Consider the following 21090-nt stretch of genomic DNA (forward strand, 5'->3'; position numbering starts at 1 on the left):
CACGTAGCTGGGACCAGGGATTGAACCACTGATCCATGGACAACTGCCTTACTAACTGAGCTACAGCCTATTTTGTGCAGGTGCTTATTGGCCGGTGTATGCATGAAAGGAACTGGTTCAAATGATGTTAAACTGCTTAAAAAAGCAGAAGTGTTTTTACCAGTTCTGAATGGCCATACTTGAAGGTGGTGTAAGAAGCTTGTCAAGCTTGAATCACAGGAGAGCTGCAATTCCTACAAAGGTGGATAACGGTGATCACACTCCAACAGTCTCTTCCTAAAGGCATTCATGGTGTTGCACTTGGTTGCAGATGCATAAAGTGAGGGAAGCACTTGTGTGAAGTGGAAAAGAGTTAAAAGATGAATTTCACAGCTGCAAAAAGAGCAGTTTGTTAAAAATAGGTTACCTTTGTAGCAGATGGGCAATTGTTTTCAACATAGGTGCTTGTAAGAGACCAGAACCCACTGTGTTCAGTACCTATGAGGACCCTCCATTCATGGATACTTTACACAGCTTCCTGGTGCTGGTGTGGTTAAGAGACAAGCTGGGGATTTGTTTGCCAGGTCTGGGACTGTTTTAGTTGACATGTTGGCTCTTGACCAGCTTTATGTGTCTTCGCTGACACTTTTGCTTTTACAAGTAGCTTCACTCATCATGAAGTGCACAAAATAAAAACGTGGCGAGTATTTGGAGATTATGACCACAACATGTTTTATGTTGACTTCTGTGCTGAGATAATCACATCAGAAAATAGAAGCTTTGGTGGGATTTGATCTAATGTACAGTATTTGTTGTTCTTATACCAAGAAATATATATATATATGTGCCATCATTCCAAAGTGTCTGAAAAAGTAACACCAGTACATTAGCATTTAAATGCCTGCCAGCAAGAGGATAATAGGGACAGAGCTACAGTAGGTTTCTGAATGAAAATAATAACTCTGCAGTGTCTATGCTGTTTAGTATTATCTGCCTCTAAAGTTTTCATTTAAAGGCTTTATAATGGATTTTAAAGTTACTATTTAAGCAAACATTAAAGCATTTTCTAAATACATTGTACACTATCATAATTGTAAACTGAAGCATTTAGGAGTTATACTATTCTACTTACAGAATGATCATCTTTGTTTTTGGGCTGTCCGACCTTTCCGGTTTTGTGAACACAATATTTCAGGGACACCCAGAGAGAATTTCATTACATCTAGAACAAATGTCCACTTGGACTCATGGATAAACTGATTAGCATTTGTGGGTCAAATGTCAAGGTCCTTATGACCTCACAAAACACGTTTGTGGTTATTCATGATCACATTTTACAAAAATCTCTAATAGGATAAAATAAAAAGTCATGCCATTAAATATCCAAAAGGTCAAAGGTCAACCCCTGAAGACACTTTTCTACTGCTAATTATTCCCTATAGCCATGCATGTCAATTTAGTAATAACCTTCATTTTGCTACATATTTCACTTCAGTCATTTATTACATTCTTTCAAAGTCTCCACTTTGTATAGGTACATATATCTGGAGAGACATGGATTTAAAGTGCAACTTGATTGGTTAGTGGAGGCATTTACCACAATGTTGGTTTCAAGCAGTTATATGAGGCCCAGAACTTGAAGCTTGTGCCCCGTTCGTCCTCTGTGGAATCATCGACTTCATCCCCAGTAATAAATAAATAAATGAATAACTGAGCACAGTGAAGTTTGTTGTAGTGTGGCAATTGAAATTCTGTCTCCATCAGTTTGCATCTGCCACACAGACACCAGACATCACAGGTCGCTACAGAGCGAGCCTTCTCGTCTCTCTCCTGTTGGGTCAAATTCCACAACTTTATATTCAGCCTCGTAACAGCAGGGCTGAATATCTGATTCCAACATTATACCAGCTTGATGGTCTTCTTCCAGATACATTTATTAATTTCATTAGCAGCCATTCTGCCCATAAAGGCTGTGGTCTTTCATCCTCACTGGAATGAGTTACTTAATTTCCAAAATGTTGGTAAATAAGACGGCATTATAGTTTCTTGCAGTAGGCAATTATACATCTTTCACGTTGGGGCTTAAGCTGCCACACAGATATCACACGAGTCATCATTTGATGCTGGTGGGTGAAGCTAACACACAGGCACAGGTGGCCATCTACTCTTCCATATGTTGTTGTGTCTGATTCCATAGCTCTTTATTTGCTCCATCAGAGTAGCAACAACTCCCACATTAGATTATGAAACATTTTTTTTACTTCACATAGAGTAATATGTGTTTTCCTGTAACATGGAGGTTAAACCAGAGAGACAGATAGAAGGCAAAAGGGTGTTAAGCATAATTATTGAACCTCTGAACTGGCAACTGCCATAGTGGGAATTTTTAAATGAAATTCCTTTTGTTAGCATATAACACTTTTGCAATAAATTCTGCATTCCCTTCCTAATAATTTGTTTCATTACGTTTGATTCTTAAAAAAGAATTCTAGTCCAGTCCAGGAAGGTACCCATATAACACAGTTTTTGAGGACGCTGCATATAGACCCAAACAAGAGTGGCGATGACAACCAAGATGATAAATTTATTGCACGTTGTTCCTTTCAAAAGGGAGAGCTCAAACAGTGCGCTTGCACACACAGCTGCAGCTGCTCTGCCTGGTTGTGCTCGAAGAATCTGTAGGTATTTTATCCATGTACTGTATTTAATGTTTCACCCATCATAAATTAAACTGTCACAGCCAGAATGTTCGCAGCTGAAGCTCGAGCATGGCTACAGCCACAATCACAGCGGCAATATCATCGCAGTAATAATCACAGTCGCTGCCAGTGCCAGGCAGCCTCTAGTTATAGCCTATAATAACACATTGTAGAGAGCCAGGTTAACTAACTACCACTGCTGTCTGTCCGATACTGAGTTTCTGCCAGGCAGCCACAGATGAGGATGAATTCTTGCTGTTGCCACAAGGTGCAGTGGTCAACTTCATAATAAATACTATATTTCATAATACAGGTTAGGTGTGTAATTTCATTTTAAAGTTTCCTAATGGGATCCTTCATGGGACTCATACCTGGCCAATAGCTCTCTGAAGTGAAAAATATGACACTTGATAAGAGTTTCAGATACTGTTAGGTGAGCTGGCAAGCATGTTGTTTAAAGCACATGATAAAAGGTCACCCAATGTGACTGGCTGATGTTCTTAAACAACAGTGGAGCTCTGTGGCAAAGACAGATAGGCTAAAATCCAGTTCAGGGTTTATTGAGTTGACAGGGAGTAGACACGATTGGTTTTATGGGATTTGGTGACATTAACAAAAATATGGAAAAGCACCTGCATTATCCTTTAAGTAGAGCTTTACAGAGTCTACTGTTCACAGTTTGCAGTCACCACCTACACACAGAAATATACCTGAAATGGCCACATTCAATCTAAAGCAAACATTTTCACAATCATCCCTCAGATACTACCACAAAGTCGACCACAACCTTTCATCATCATTTTGCAGGCAATATTTGTAGAAACCAAAACACCTGTAGACAACACACAGAGACATTTTTCTGTGCACAGCAGTGGCTTATTGATTCAATCACACAGCCATTAAAAGTAAACCTGCTCAATCTTGCCTCCTTTTTACTCGCCGGCTGCCTGGATGGGTGATAAACATAAAAAAAGATCTTTAAGTGTAAATTGAAAAGAGAATTGTGCCAAATTAAGGTGGAATATTGAGTGTCATTATTCACTCTCCCTCTTGGTGCTATTTTACACTGTGCCATCTCCACCTTGGCAATGCATCACATATTATCACAGACAACCTTGGGTGTGTTGTGTTTATTCATCTCTGAAACGACCCTCTCCCACCTCGCCGTGTCCTCTCCACCATCTTCTACTAGTGCCTCTTGAAAGGAACGCCCTTGAAAGGTAAACAACAGAGGTGAAGAGAAGGGGTGAAGTAAACCTCAGACAAAACATATTCAAGTACTGTGCAAAGCACCTCTTCTTCCAATAAAGCACTAACTTTGTTAAACCAAATCTTCGAGGCTTTGTGGCCCTCAGCAATGAATGGTAAACATACTCTGAGTTCATGCACAAAGTCTCTTTTCTTGCAGACTAAGCATAACAGCTTGCGTGAAAAATTTGTGTTTTGTAAGTCTCCTGAACAAATCATACAGTCTTATTACACATTCAATTCATGCACACACAGCTTTGGGGAGACATAGTTCATCAGTACTTTCTAAGGACTTTTGCTCAAATGTCAACCTGTGTGTTAAGGATCAGATAGATCAGATTGCTGTTGAACATGCAACCAGGCGGAAGAAAAAGAAGGGAGACAGGCTTGATTGGCATTAGGTGTAATTTTGGTAACTGCTTTGGCAGTGGATGACTCACCATTCTGAAAAAGGGAGGCTGAGCACCTGTCTAGAAAGACATTGACTCAAATTATTTGAACTGCCCAACACAAAAACATCCCATGACCTTTGTGCAAGAAGATCATTGGAGCTGATCAGCTTGTTCAATGTCTGAGCAAAAAAACAAAAGAATTGAAGGTGGAGAGATGTCAGATGTAAGCGATTCAGTGGCCAAATGGTATCCATATAACATAATCAGAAGCAGAATCATTTAAATTCAAAGTCATAAGATTTCACATGCACTGTGTACATTGTACATAAATGTGCAAATAGAGAGCAGTTCATCGAACATGCAAATTGTTTTGTAGTGAACTGAATCAGCATATTGCAACAAATCAACATGAGCAACAAAGATTTCATATAATGGATGTGTGTCATTACACTCCAGGGTTACGTTGGTCAACATAAAAGACACTTAAATCGCTTATAAAGTATATTCACAATAACAATACAAATGACCGTTTGACTGTAGTACAATTAACAAGTCACACCAGCAGACAGTCATCACACAGACATAATCACATTTTTAACAATATGAACAATAAAGTGGCTAAAAATTTGGATGTGAATGAAAGATTTTCTCCATAGCAGTATCCATGGTCCCTCCTTGTCAACATTTTAAATTCACATCATGTCTTTCAACTTTAGGCCCTTCTGAAAAGTCACTGACCTAGACTCTGCATGGTTCCTGAAAGCCTCACTGACACAGTAAGAACCAAGGTAGACAAGTAGGATGAAACAGAGATGATGGCTCAGAGTAAGGCAGTGAAATATCTTCTATGATAAGAATTTATCATATTGTTATATCATGATATTACACTGTAGCTGCATGAGGATGTATTTGCATATTTTCTGTATAACGTGGGCATCACACACAGATCATGGATGGTGAAAGGCTGAGTCTGTTTCAATTTCAGAAACCTGCCAACGAAACAAATAGTATGAGCACGAGCTGTGTGACCTGAACTTTGAGCTGGGTCAAAGCTAATTGGTTACAACAGTAATGGTATTCAAAATTATGGAAAATTGCTGTTCTTGTAACAGTGCATTTCAGACCAAGTCTACTTTAATGTTTTATGTAAAATACTTCACTTCTACTCAAAAATACAAATGATCGTAACTAAACTGAATACGTATTTACTGACATGAAACTGGAAATAGGCCCAAGACATGGGCTGTACAAATGAGTATCTGAGATAGAGTTTAGGTGATTAATTATTCTGGGGACCCACATTATGACCACTGGGTTGAGTACACTATAATTTGTTCATTAGTTATTAATTGTGTGCCACAACAGATGGGACCAAGTTGATCTGTTTCAGTCTGGGCTATTTAGTGATGACCGGGAGGTGAAATCATACTGCCTGTGGTGCTGAAGAGTAAAAAGTGAAAAAATTATTTAATAATCCAGTTGGGTTTCAGCTGAACCACAGCTCAGCAGAAGTTGCCCTCACTTTTCTTCCCTAACATGTTTACAGCCCTCCGGCTCTCCCTGCAGAGCTTATAGTCCTTGTCTCCTGTCACGTACTGTATCATCTTATCACATATGAATGTTTTTCTTTTATTATTTGCCTTTTTCACTGAAATTGCAACACACGTCAATTGAAATTTTAGGGTGTTGTTTTTTTTTTGGCACAAGTGCACATAAGAAAATAATTTTTGGGATTTCTTTCCTTGTGACAGGACTGTGATCATAGTCTAACTGTCATTAAGTGTCTTGTCTTACGCATTTACTAAGTCATTAAATATGCTCTAAAAACTGCTCCTTTTTAACTGTCAAGAATAAAAAGAAAAATTCCTTCCCTGCTACAGATTATTAAGTTATTTAGGGCTGATATGAAAAACAGCCATTTGCAGATTCCAACAAAGCAGAAATGATCAGTGTTACTTAGGCAGGAAATAAAGTTTTGCCTACACAAATCATCTAAAGGATTCTACCAAACCGGTGTCAGCATTGCTATAGACATATGGGAGTAACTATCTGCCTCATTAACTCAGCTTTCTATTTGTATCCAAATTCACATCCATTTTGTAAGAATCTAACTCTAAATATTTCTATCTGAAAGAGCAGATTTACCTCTTTAAAAAACCCTGTGCAGGAATCTAAAGATATCTAGCAGCTCCAGCTTATATGTATCATAAAACACAAAGAGCACAGTAAGGTTGCACATCAACCTTGGTATTAGGCAAAGTTACAAAAGTAAATTAAATAAATGAAATATTGTACAATGTATTTATGTATTTTTACTGCATACGGCACATCTGCCACTCTACAGATTTTTTCCATTTTACCAATAATGCTTTCACTCTGATTTATGCATATTTCATGGTTTTGAAAGGCTTGCATAGGGAGCTGAATCTCACAGGCGTTCAGTGGGTCAGTGCTGTCACTATTGGTATATCTAATACACTCTCAGCCAGCACTCTACCTTCCAACCAGACAAATCAGACTGAGAACTACTTGAACTGTCGCCAAGGCAGTAAAATATGGGCCACAAATGTTGTCCCTGTCGTGACCTACTGGCACGTCTCCTGGCATTGTGATTCTCTGGACTGTCTCCTGTCAAGATTTATTTGATCTTTATGACACCGTTCACAGTTTATACACTGTAGCCTAAGATAAAGCAGCAGCTGAGGAGCTCACATTTGCAGTAGGTAGGAAAGGTGGGGCTGGTTGCATCCGCATTTGACTTTAGTTATAATTGTTTAGTGGAATTTATGCAACCCAAAATGAAAACATGCTGCATCACACACAAGTACTTTGACCCAGTAAGTAACTTACCTGACCTGACCTGCAAATATCACCTGTTAGAGCGTGGAGTAACAGAGAAATATGGAACATTATAAGGACAATAAATGCAGACAAAATTCCTGTCCTCATTTAAAGAGTAGAAAAATCACTAATGCATCTTGTTACTGTGAACATTGGAACATGAGCTGCACACAAATTAAAGGATGTGAGCACTATATGAACAGCTGGTGCAGCCCAATCCTGTATCTAATTGTAAAAGTGGTGTATAACAAGACTGAACTTTCACACCACACTGTTTTACACACACTGCTTTGCACACACACTGTGTTTTGAAATGCAGCACTCCTGCTGGATGTTCTACAAGCTTCTGACTCCTGCCATTTAATGTAACCCCATTGATCTAGTTAAAAGCCAAACAAATCCAAAGCCCCCTGTCGGTGCTCTGTTACACTCAGTCTTTTTAGTCTTAATCTCACCAACAGGCAAACAGCCACCCATAAGTGGACTGAATTTCACAGCTCTTGTGCCATGCAAAACTCTAAATTCATACCACTGTTTTATTTTTCTTTACTGCAAAGCTGCAACTGTCAGACTGTTTATGTTGCAGTAGTTTCCTCACTCTCCACAAACCTTCAGGCTGTGAGGAATTATCTTACTGTATGTCTATAGGCTGGTGTATGCCCTGTTAAAGTGAGGTTAGCACTAGTTGTCAGTGTATCAGTAAAGCCGTGATAGAGACAAGACCGGGGACAGGGCCAAAGAAGGTATTCATACATTAAAAGCTCCCACTGCTTTTCACCTCCTCAGCCGCTGACAGATCTGCTTTTATCTGCAAAGGTTCAAGGTGAGAACGAAGCTGCTTTGCGGTACTTTGCACTTAAAAACTAGCTGGTCGGTCATCCAAGGAGGGCTTGGCCCCCCACCTCCTGCTGCCCTGCTATACCTCCCGTCTCCTTCTGACACACATCCTTACACATCCACAGCATACTTCCCTGCTTTTCCATCTTTTTTCTGGAACTTGCCTTTGTTACTCCATGCATAATTCTTTTTCTCTCCCCTCCTGGTGTGAGTGAGCGCTCGCTTTCTTCTCTTTGACTTCACTGTGTCCAGAAAGGCAGCCCCCAGAGCTTTCTTTCTTTTTATTTATTTATTTAGTTTAGTAGCTCAGATAGAGAGAAGGTGGATTTCTGCATGTTCGGGGATATTTGGAGTACTTTTTGTGTGCGTGTCTTCATAAATGCGTGCCTAAGAGGGTGGATGAATGTGGCTTTCAGAGTACAGACATTTATTGTTTTTTGTTTTTTTTTGCTTGTGCATAAGTAAATAAATGGTTTTCGTGCAGAATTTTTTGTCAACAGGGCTTAAAGTCACACTATTCTTTGTTGTGGAGAGGGTGTCTGTGTGGGCGTGTTGCTACTGTGGTGGAGCGTTTCTCTTCTCCTGTTTGCTTGTTCGACAGGAGGGCTACCGAGAGAAGAAGAAGATAGACAGTAAGCACGGAGGTGAATCGTAATTAAAAATGTTCAGTCTCGTTAAGTTGGTGACAGCTTGCAATCAGTGGTGAAAATCTGCCTCCAATACTAACGACCCAAAACATCATTTGAGTTTTAGGTGGGATGGGGCCAGTAAGGGGAAATTAATTAATTAAAAATGTATGGCTTCAATTAATCAGTTCACTGAGGAACTTGCTATAGGTGCTCAGAAATCACAGAAAAACACAGTACAGTGGAAATTGCGCAGTGTTGAGCTCTTTGAGTCTCAACCTCAACTACACAATTATTAAAAGTCTAATTAGGCAGTGAGAGCTCCCTTGAGCTCGTGTGGCACCACATCATCTTTATTTACTCTACCTGAAGTTGTGGAACTGTATGTAAAGGCTAAGGGTGAAATCCCTGTGCTGATACTTGCTGCCTTTAACGAGGATAAAATAATTTCACTATATTACAATATATAGAAATTTAATGAAGACAAATGTTGCGCTTCAAACCTAAGTATCCTTGTATTTTAACTTACTGTTGTACAAGCTGATACACCCAAGGTAATGGCATTACGATAGCTCTCCCCAAATGTGCAAACCACAGTTTGAAAGACTCTGACACTGATCTTACAGAAATTTCTTAACTCTTCTCTGAGTAAAATGTCTGCTTTGGAACTGGTGCAATAAGATGAAGAATAAAACACGTTTCACACCTGATTTGGTGCTGACCCACATGACAGAAATGTTATAAATTTGTGCCCAGCTGGTGACTGTGCAATGTTGATATTCTGCCCCGCATCCCACCACCTGCCCGAGGCTTGTTAACAAGGTGCCCGTGGCAATGATTGCCTGGCCATCAAACTCCCAGCTGATAAGTTCCTCTGGGAGAGAGTGAGGTGCTATGTCATTGAATTCACCCCGATCGCCTCCTCATGCTGTACATTTAAGATAACACGCAGCCAAAGCCAACCTCACAACCTCTATAATGGCCTCTCTGACATTTATATATAACTTATGCTATCAAATCTGCCCAGCATGTTGCAGCAAGTCTCACATAACCATTGGATATATTCTGCTTGCATCATTCTATCATTTGATTACTAGATTTACATGCACAATTACGGCGTTGTAGCCTGTTCTTGAGATGGTAACCAGCGAGACACCTGTCACTTCCAATGGTGCAAGGCCGAGCAAGGAGATTGGCTGATTGATTGAAGCCTGGGAGTGCATAAAGGGTGAGGGACGCAGTGACGGGCCTGTGATTGACACAGATGAGAGAGAGGAAAATAAGATAGGAGCGAGTATTGGAGAGGACAGGATACTAAAACAATAGCGAGTTAAGGCGAAGGGATCGAGAGAGATTTAGGGAGATAGATAGGCCAGAGAAGAGACAGGTGGTGAGTAGGAGAGGTGGGAAAAGCGAACGCGGAGGAGGGGTAATTCTCTGTTCATCAAAAGGGTTTGCTTATATATATAGAGACAGAGAGGATAAAAGAGAGAGAGGAAGCTGAGGGCGTTGAGGAGAAGATGAGAGGGGGAAAAGGGTGAGAAGTATTCCAGGAGGAACCGCCTAACTTCAGTCATGCCCCAGTGAATGTGCTGACAGGGTCTGTCTGTGCCACAGCGGAGCAAGTGTCATACGCCCAGACAAGCCACACCATGCTGCACAGGACAAAATGAAACTGGCACTACTTAACCCCTAGCATAAGTTTTACAATATATAAATATTAAATAGTTTTACAGAGTTTGAGAGTCTTGTACCAGGGGAAAAATGTTTTAGAGGCTCACTGTACTGATTTTACACACAAAGTACAGTGTACTCATCATTAAGAATATCTGTGAAAACACTAATAGAAATCTAAAAGTAGCTTTAAACAATCGGGGAAAATGTTAATGCCTCTGGAGTCATCTCGGCTTTGAGGCTACATATTTTTCATTGACGTCCCGTGTTACAAACTTGGGACATGGTGCCCAAGAATATGGTTGTTTATGAGACACATGAGATCTACTGTATATATAGATAGAATTGCATTGTGGGAAATACAGGAATCAGCATTTCTAGAGTTTGACCCATGCTATGAACTAAAAGTCAGGCATTTCTGTGCACATAGTAAGGAGTTTTTTGTATAAATGCAACCTGGTAAATAGTCACATTATAGACTTGTCAGATGTGTAGGCTGATGTTACTGAAATACCACAGATGTGTGTCTGCTCTTATCTCAAGACAAGCTCCACTGATTGATATCTGACATTTTGATTTGGTATAGGGTTTCCATTTGAGGCTCGAGTGCATGAGAGACACGCTGAGAGGAACCTTTTAAATCGCTCAAAGCTCTGTGTACAACAAAGTCCATCTGCATCTGCAGCTTGCATGTAAATTGACAGTCTAACTGACTGATCAAAGCACCATTTTAATCTGGATATTTAATCATGCAACATGATACGAAGCTAGTTCCATATTATAGCTGGTCCCTTTTTGCACGGCAGTCAGAAATCCTTGACAGTCGTCCCCGTTAATAAATGCTCAGAGCGTATTATCCTATCTTTCTCCATGTAGAATAGTACGATGATAACTTTGTCCCCGGCTGCCTAATAGATGTAAGAAAAAACACTTGGGTCATTATGAAGGTATAAATGGATATGTGTTCTGGGCCTGAAAAGCCCTCTGTGCTTGTGAAAATGTGATTGCTGCTCTGTTAAAAAGCCTGTCCTGCCTGCCTGTCTGTGAGCTCTCCTACCTGTCTGTACCACTCGACTTTTAATTAACGCAGCGCAATGATTAAAGTTTTAACTTAATTATCTTTATCTTTTCTCTCAGGGTGCTCAACCCTCCGTGGGAAACTGAATGAGACGCTTCGCAAGAGGAGTGGGAAAAAACCAGCAGAGAGAGGCTCGGAGAGATAGAGGAAGATATTAGGCTGTGTGAGATAAAAAAAAAAAAAAAAGGGAACGAGTGACTGACACCTGCCCTCCAGCTCAGTGTGAAGGGCACAGAATGGGTGAGTGAGAGGAGGGGGATGAAAAGAGGGGAAACAGAAGAGAGAATGAAGACAACCGGAAAACAAGACCTGCCTTGCAGCAAACCTCACTCAAATTAGGACATCTCGCCACTCGACAAGATGATTACAAGAAATCTGCTCCTATTGGTTTCTCTGTGCCTGTGGGACGGACCCGCAGTAGGTGCCTCAGCCAGTAAGATTGTACGGAGGAGAGGAGTGGGCAGCTCACACATGGTGAAGCTAGGGGACAGCAGAGCTGTGGACCAATGGGATGCGAGCGTGGATGCAAATTCAATGCCTGTGGTGACTCTTAGAAACCTGATTAGTCATGAGCACGCTGGGTCTTTTAATTATTCCAAAATACTGCAGAATCATGCTGCTCCATCTTTAGCTAACAAGGAGAGGCAAGCATTTAAGTCCAACCATGAGGTTGACTCTGTAAATAAAAAAGAAGTGACTTTGCACATGTTAGCTAGTAACAAGGAGCTAAACAAGGATGTGAGGAAAGTAAAGAACAACACTAAGAATGCTGAGACCAAAACAGGAAAGCCTGAGAAAACATTTACAATCCATCACAAGCCAGATCTCCACTCCAATAAAACCAGGATTAAATCCGGTTCCAGATCCAGGGGTAGACCTGATTTGAGCGTCCACACAACAGGTGTACCAGGGAAAGGATTTGGTATAGATTCAAATCGAAAGCTAAACCTCACTGGCAGCTATGGGGTTTTAAAGCTCCTGTCGAAGGAGAACCTCGTCAGAATTGTCAATTCCCAAATGCAGAGCGTTCCGAGCCTGAGCTTTCTGAGCAAGGGCAGCCGGAGCAGGAAGAGAGATTTGATTGACGTTAATCACGGACAGTTTGAGGTTCAGAAACTGCCTAGGCAAGACATGGCTGTCACTCAGCCTCACGCTGGATTTGATAATCAGACTGCATTTCCTAATGTAAGCCCAGTCACCACTCCAGATGTTAATCGAGACCAGGGTGCTGACACTCGTATTAATACTCCAAGTGAAGTCAGCTCAGCTTTAAGTAAAGGGCAGAACAATTTTGTAATGCAGGTTTCAAACAGCAGTGATAACAAGAGCAAACACCTCGTCCGTGCACTGTCAACACCTCACAGCGAGGTCAGTCTGAGCCCTGACAAAGAGGCAATGATCAGCCAAACAGAACCGCCATTTACAAAACATCTCCCACTGTATGTTCCCTCCGAAGCAAATAATTCTCCTTCCTCTGTGCTGACAGTGCAGCCCCTGGGAGTAAAACCGGGGAACAGAGCTGCGGAATCCCATCGAGACCCATTAACAGAGTCAGTTCACACTGCTCAAACAGAAATCAGCACAGCTCAGTACTCAGCAGATGAAGACAACAACCTTGTCAACAGCAGTCATGTCCTGAGGCTCCACCCAGCGCTCGAATGGAGCCGCGATACAAAGGACACCGCAGTGCAAGCTGTCGTTCCAGAAGATGGGAAAGGCCTCGTGTTTGAAGAAGCAGAGGTTGAGGTGAAAGAGGACGTGCGCGAGCGTATGGAGGGCAAGGGGTCACGTTCTCGCAGTAGAAGGAGCTGGATCTGGAATCAGTTCTTCGTGATTGAAGAATATGCCGGGCCTGAACCTGTGCTCATCGGACGGGTAAGGCCAAAGTAAAGCTTAATTCATCATTTACACGGGCTGTGAACTATTTTCTGAATGTTTTAAGAATATTTAAGCCATCGTTGCAAGTATTTTACAAGGCTTATTTAACCTCAGGTCCTCCGCTCAGGTACACATCTACAAGAAATGGTTAGCATAATTTAACCCCAGAGTCACGCTCCAAGTTTTTTTAGGCATTGTTATAAGCCTGGAATTGGAATTGATTTATGTTGCTCCATTGCGACATGGTTCCTTACAGGTAGCTGTAAAAATTTCAATGAATCAATGGTGTACTGAGGCACACAGAAAGCCCCGGTCCAGCCGGCCCAGGGGACCAGCCATTATCACTACCAATCTGCACCCGCCAATGGGAATTGACATATCCTGGAGAATTAATAGCTTTACTTTTTCCTTCCACCATTGATCCTCCCCCCAAGGCAGAAAAGAGTGTGGTCCGAGTTTTCCCTCATTTCCCTGTAGGTCAGACCTGTCAGCTCTCCTCCCTGATGCTCACAGGGCCGCAAGGTCCCACTAATGCTATTTCATTTGGACTGATTTACACTTGGTTTAACAGGATTTATCACTATGTTTTCCCTCACTACAACACACACAGACCTGTGATCTTATTGCTCTGCTATAAAATTTATTACAATCATTGACTGGGTGTACTCCCCCCCCACCCCCCACCCCCCACCCCCAAGTGCCCAGCATACTCTCCCTTCTCCTTTGAACGAGTGGGCAGATGAGCATAGTGGAGCTCCTGTTGACTGGACAGAAGGTGTCTCGGAGTCCTGCACTGTAATGGCTGCATCTTGGTCCTGTCTGTCTGGTCCTGTCTCAGTACCCAGCTGCAGTAGATGAGCTAATTTATAAGCCTGTGTGGCCAGCCTGCTGAGCAAATGAATAGTAATGATCCCCGTGTGACTGCTGCAGGCTGTTGGAAGCCACAGAGTTAGAAGTTGGTGCGCGTGTGTGTGAGAGTGAGAGTGCTAGTGGTTAAGAGCTTCAGCTCAGTAGGAGGTATCTCATACTTGATAGACAATAGGACCAAATTGCTTTGTGCTTTTAAGCGGTTAACATCCAGGTTGACAGAGATGGGCAGGATTCTGCAGATTTTGTGTACAGTCTCCCTGAACGCACTGATGATTAGTCAACAATTTGTTTGTTTTTGCCTTTGCACCATGACTGATGATGTTCTGAACCGAATGCTATGAAACACCGTTAGTGGCTATGGAGAAGATGCAAGTGCTAACGGTCCAGCTTACAGATGGCACTGCGTGTAAAGCCATTAGTGCCAATCTGCTGTGTCAAGCAGGTATTTATGTCAGCACATTGTATGGCACTCAAGGAGGGAACAAAGCCAGGCCACACACACATGCCCATATGATAGTGCTGACACTTGGAGTACACCCAAAATGCTATTGTGAGTGTGTGTGGGTGTGCTAGGCTTGAGATGTGTATGATTAGTACCCTAGTGTATTAGACAGTGATGGCACACATGAATAATGCTCTTATAGATCTTAATACGCTTATGAATTTTTAATCTCATGCTCATGCTCCAGTGTAGGCCAGCGCTATAGGTAGAGAGATCAATGCACTCTTGTCTTTTTTTTTTCTCTATGTGGGACTTGATTGTGCTTTAGTGGAGAGGGCTATGATAGCGAGCAAGAAGAAATTAACTGTACAGCCCAGAACTGCTCCACCTGCCAAATTCAACAGCGTCCAAGTTCAGGTTCAATCCAAACATGGTTGCATGTGACTCAATACACGTGTCTCTCCTTCAGTCAGCTATACCATGGTCATGCCTGCACTCTCACTCACACACACACGCACACACACACGCACACACACACACACACACACACACACCACATTCATCTGAAGGTGTGATTCTCTATTTAGCTCTGGCCTTGTTTAAAATCTGCCCTCTAACACAGATTTGTGCTGTTTTTTCTGCAATCTTGGACAGTTAGTTCTGGATAAATCTCTGCTAAACCTGGAAACAAGAGCCAAGACTCTAATCTGTGATGTGAATGAGAGACAAAGGCTCTACTGCTAAACTGATAAACGATTAGAGGCCAACTTTGTGGACACAGTGGCAGCACCCAGTATAATCTTTCCTGGGTATTTATAAGCGCTTACTCTTATTTTAAAAACTGCTCATTTAGTATCAAATCTAAAAAAAGGCATTGAGTCACATACTGTCCTTTCATTTTTTGTGAAACGGCCTTTAAAATGTTTTGTACACTGTCAAAGTTTTTGTTTACAGTGGAGTCTTGTTTTTGGAGAGCTGTTCAGGTTCATAAGAGTTGCCAAAAAGGGCAAAAAATGTTCTGAGTAGTGAATTGTCAGACTCAGTTTTTCCTCTCTATAACACTTTTTTCTCTATCACTCTCTTATCCGCACACACACACGCAAGCACACACATACAGACTTGCAGACGATGCTGTGTTACTATATTTTATGTGCTAGAGTCTCTGCCCCATGATAATTGTGAATTTAATTGATGCTGTCACATGGTCTGTAATAGTGTTTCAAGTGATTGCAGAGACACAGCGAAAGAAACATAGATTTTTCTTGAGGAGAAAAGGCGCCTCAGCAGAGCTGGGATTAAGAAAAAACACCACTTTCTGATTAGCCCCCCCACCACTCACACACACATACACACATAAATGAAAACTCACTAAAACCTTGTGCAGGGAGACGTGAGAGAGAAACGTGACATATATAATAGTTTCTTCCTCTTTGTGAGGAAATTCCAGCGTCTCCATGTTGCCTTGTTTCACCTTTATGAAAACATAAGTGTAAGAGTTACCTGGCAAGTTGGCCAACACGCATATCTAATTCACCACCACAACAGGAAATGGACCCAGGCTATCAGTATAATTAGCATATCATTAACATCAGCATGAAGATACATAATTCATAGTTAGTGAAATATGCCTGTATTACACAATTAACATTATTGTCTTTGGCAAACTCACTCACACTACAGCACAGCATGAATATAAAACATGTAAATGTATACATCAATGTGAAACGGTAATTAAATACTTTCAGCTTCTGACACATTGAACAATACCGGTCAATTCCCAGAGAGCCGTAGACTTAGATTTCTTCTTAGGTTGAATCATTCATTAACATTCACTGCTGAAAATTGCTCTGCAAAATACAGTTAAAGGATTCCTCCAGCCTGAAGGCATCTAAAGATGTATAAGTAACACAGTTATTTGACCGTTCTGTTATTGATATATCCTTTGCCTCTGTGCGCCGCCTCTGGGTGCAATGTGCGCACACATGATATTGCAAGAGTGCTCATGGGAAGTTGCTGGTGTGATGCAAGGATGAGACGGAGACTGTCACAGGAAGTTAAGTGCTGGTGTTTGAGACTGTGTATGTGTACGTGCACAATATGTTCTTCTCCAATGCTCACTCTAGCAAAGCCCTTCCCTCATTAGCTACAAGGCAGTCATTCATTTAAGTGCAATTTCTGAAGTGCTTTTACTTGGTATTTAAAGTTTATGTATATTACTTTAGAGCTCTGCTCCACTACATTGTTTCCACAGCTTTAATGTAAAATCGCATGTGCGTACATGTGCAGTACAAAGCTTCTTACAAGTAAATACATATACAAAATAGTGTGATACTCTGAGAGTGGCCTTTTGGGATTTGGAGAACTGTACTAGCATGCCACAGATTTGCTGCATACTTCATTAAAGTAATCCCCGTTTGTAATACTGTAGAAATTTTTAAAATGTTGATGCTATTCATTAGGTTACTATAAGCATGGATCTATCAAAGTATAATACAAATATGTATACTTATAAGATAAATCTCTATATATTTTTCATGTGGATTTAAAAACAGTATTCATACAGCACTTTATGGAGATCAGAAGTTGTAGTCTTTATAGCAGCTGTTCAAAGAGCTTTTGGTAAATGAGTCATTTAAACCCAATCTGATTCGCAAGATGTCAAAAACAGCCACTTTTTCCAGTCCTTTGGCATTTGGCATATTGACACTAGAAGGTACTCCTCTGCGTTGTTATGAGATACACAGGGCTGTCACTCAAGTAAAATAAAAATCCTGGGGCATCAATATATGATCCCTAAAGACATGAGTCATTATATAAAGTCCTCATATGGAGATGTACGAGGTGGTTGGTACAATACAAAGGGTTTTTCCACAAGAGACCATGTTTTGACATTGATGCAAGACGTTGTGCACTTTAATTATGATAGTTTTACTACGCTCACATTTAATATAATGGGATCTGCATAATTTTTTTATTGCATGTAGTTATTTAACATTTTGCTCTATGTATTTTATGTTTGAACCTTACGTTGAATTTTTGGTGCCTACCACTAAGCCAGTCAACAAAACCGTTATTTTTTACAACTTTAACAGAGCATTTCATGATGAGAGGTCAGTCATGAAGGCAGCATGGTTCCCGTTGGTCTAGTGGGGCAAGTATGGATGCCAAAGGGCACCTAAAAGACACAAAAAGCGACAAAATCTGATGACATGGGATAAAAATTTGTTTGTCATTCAAACAGCGTTACCAACAATGACCATTGGTTTTGCCTTATCAACCAAAACTGAACTTTTACTGAACTGTAAGGACATGTTGCAGATAATACTTTATTAAAGAAAAATCTTGGAAAATGCAGGCAAAACTACTGTTCTCCCCTGACATGCATGATGACTGCCCCACCACCCACCTCCTTATGAATGTGTGTTGTTGCCATACTTGGGTAAAATCCACATTCATATTGTACACACACACAAACACACACACACACACACCGAAAAATACAGACACCTTGTAAGTCCGGCTTCAAAGTCATAAATATTAATACACAGATAAAAGGGTCCATAGAGGAGGGAGTAATCTAAATAGGAATGTGTGATGGTGCCAATAGGAGTGAAACACTAACTGTAAACACACACACCTCCTGACAAGGAACTCATCAATAATTATAAAAAAAATGTCTCCTTGCAAAGAGCTCGTTTTTTTTTTCACGTGCTTCCACTCTTATGCTCTCTGTAGAAATCATTTAGCCTCCGGGTTCAAGCACAGCAGGGGTGAGACAGCAATTAGAGAGTGACTACAGTGTTGTACAGGAGGGAGGAAGGGGGGAGATAACAAGACAGAAGAGAGCAAAATTGCCACACAGGACAATGAAGGGATGATGAGGAAGAAATGGGGTAAAACCACAGAGAGGTTAAAGAAGAAAGGGGATGCGTGTACAGTGAGTGCTGCATTAATGGCATGTAGATATGCACAGCGGACGGGTATGGGAGAAAAAAGTGAATGTGGTGGAAAGTAAGGAAAGGTTAATGGCTTACAACTGGCGGAGAGGAAGAACGTGTGAGGCAGTTAAACGAAAAAGACATGGAGAGAGGAAGTGGGAGATCACACACATTTCCAGCGCTGACCTCACGACCTTTAAAGGCTTGAAGCGGGGTGGAGAAAGACCAGAGAGAGAGAGAGAGAGAGAGAGAGAGAAATAGAGGGTTATGAAAAGAGGCAGCTGAGAATCCAGGGCATCAGCGCAGGGACAGGCAGGGTAAAGTACGAATGGGTTGGGGAGAGAGATAGAGAGAGTGGAAAAAGCAGTTAAATACCATTTTATTGCAAGCCCCTGTGGAGGCCACAGTCAAATGTGTCGCTGTGCTGAGTGGGTGCAGGATCACATAGAGAAAATAATAGATGGGATGACTGAGGGAACAAGGCTACGGAGGGAGAAGAAGAGGAAGAAAAGAGGAGAAACTGTAGAGTCTATTAAAGATGGAATTCAAAGGGAACACACTCTGCCTTTCTCTCCTTTACTTCCAATCTCCCTTCTCCCTTTATAGCCCCTGTTTCATCTTGGGATAATGTCGAACAAATCAGCAAAGTGAGCATCTGAATTTAAAGCATCGTTCGTGGGAATGGCAGAATTTTATATCTGAAAGTATATGAAGCTCTTAAAATACATCTACAACGTTTTCAGTTTAATACAAAAACCCAATTGTAGATAATCCTGGAAATGTGGGTTAGCATGTGTGTAACCTAACAACCTGAGGTAATGTAATATCCTAAAATAAAGCCCAAATTGGAGCTTGAACTGGTTTATAGCCTGAGGTTAACCCTTCAAGGTGAGCCGTGTCAGTGGTGAGACATACAGCGTGTTTCCAGCCACTGTTCACTAATGTGACATAGGGAATATGTGAAGTAAAGAGACTGTGCTGGAGCTGAAGCCATGATTATGCATTGCCCAGTGTGAGTTCTGTGACCGTGACCTTGAGCTAAAATTTACGCGTTGGCCTGGACTATGCGCTTCACTTCTCCCTGTGGCCCTGAAGGAGCCTGTGAGTCAGGGGTTAGAGGGCCTTGGTGAGAGAGGAGGGCAGAGGAGGCTAAAAGGAGGGAAGTCACACAAAAGGAAAAGACCCAGAGCTAGAGGGGGGGAAAGAGAAAGGGGGCAAAGGCTGTGAAGTGACACAACTCCACCTTCGGGCAGCCACAGTGGAAAAAATGACTTCAGTTAATCACAGGAGCTGGTCAGTTAGTAATCATACTGCTATTTATGTCTTCATGTTACACATAAGCAACCAGTTACTAGTGGATGAGCTTTATTTAAAAAACAATGTCAGTAACCAACCTCCCTTCTGTAACTGAATTAAATGAGCAGTGAATCAATTCATATTTCATAATAAACCTTAGCTTGAATGTTGCAACAAAGCCCCAAGATTTAAACCAAGACTCCAAATTATCAGAATCAAAGTTATAAAAGAAAGATGTAAATATTTATGATCAAGTTGAGTGTAGCATACTCCCAATATTAATGTAGTCTGGATTCTTGAGCAAGCAACTGAGCTTCCAACTTTTCTTGGACTGAACTCCTAGTCACATAAACATTCCACGCATGGTCAATTAATGAATTAAAATTAAAGGAACCAGTGCCATTTTGTGTGCTGTGAGTCCATAAGGAAAATTACTTTCTGATCCTAAACATCTGCGGTAGAGTACATATAAACATGTCTGCAGTCATGTTAATATGCTCAGAGTAATGATACATAATGATGTTTAGAGTCTATATGCTCACTGCTCGTTCGGCATGTGTAATGATGCTAACATTTGCTTGTTTTCCAAATTAAACTACAAAATACTTCATTTGTTTGTAACCTTTAGATCAGGGGTCTCCAACCTTTTTTCCCCTGAAAGCTTCTTTTACACAATGAATCAGCAGAGAGCTATGCTTTGAAACATTTATTCCCATAGCTTATTTCAACCCAAACAAACTAACAAGCTGTTTTCTTGAACCTTTTACAAAATCATGGTGTCCAGAACACAACGTTTGCATTAAAACATCACAAAACATATTTTTGTATGTATTTTTGCATTTAGTGTGCCTGTATGCATTTCTTTCTATTGTATTCTCTTATTGATATGCGTACCCGTGGGGGCTTCGTGCATGCGTGATTCATTTCATTTGCAGTCTGCGGCTGGGAGGGGCTGCGCCAGGACTGGGCCACCTGTAAGCGGTTTGGGACATGGGAGGGGCCTACAGCTGCACCTGCTGCTCGTTGAGAAGTGTGAGAATGACATGCTTTCAATTCAGAGTCTCCAAAAGTCTCCAATAACATCAGGAAAAAGTCAGAAAATTTGTTGATAGTCATTTGTTTGAGACTGGAAATAATCAATCCGTTCTGCTCAACGTCTCCTTGCTTTACTGTGCTCTGTTACAGTCTGCTATGCTCTGCCCAACATTTCAGGTAGTCATTATGGAATTACTAATTACATATTTGGAGCATGTTTCTAGTATAAAACATATTTTCAAAAGATGATGGGCTTC

The 21090-nt window shown here is 41.2% G+C and overlaps 1 protein-coding gene across 4 annotated transcripts in view; it reads left to right on the forward strand.

Moving 5' to 3' along the window:
* Positions 1-21090, forward strand: part of LOC137098536 (uncharacterized) — a 141273-nt gene that overhangs the window by 34996 nt on the left and 85187 nt on the right. For all 4 annotated transcript variants that reach the window (XM_067474849.1, XM_067474850.1, XM_067474847.1 and 1 more), the window contains one exon: positions 11434-13249. In XM_067474849.1, coding sequence (XP_067330950.1) covers positions 11735-13249 — 1515 coding nt within the window. In that variant the 5' untranslated portion in view covers positions 11434-11734. The remainder of the gene's footprint in view (positions 1-11433; positions 13250-21090) is intronic.

This window comes from Channa argus, chromosome 14 (genome assembly GCF_033026475.1).
Source record: "Channa argus isolate prfri chromosome 14, Channa argus male v1.0, whole genome shotgun sequence".
NCBI classification, from domain to species: Eukaryota; Metazoa; Chordata; class Actinopteri; order Anabantiformes; family Channidae; genus Channa; species Channa argus.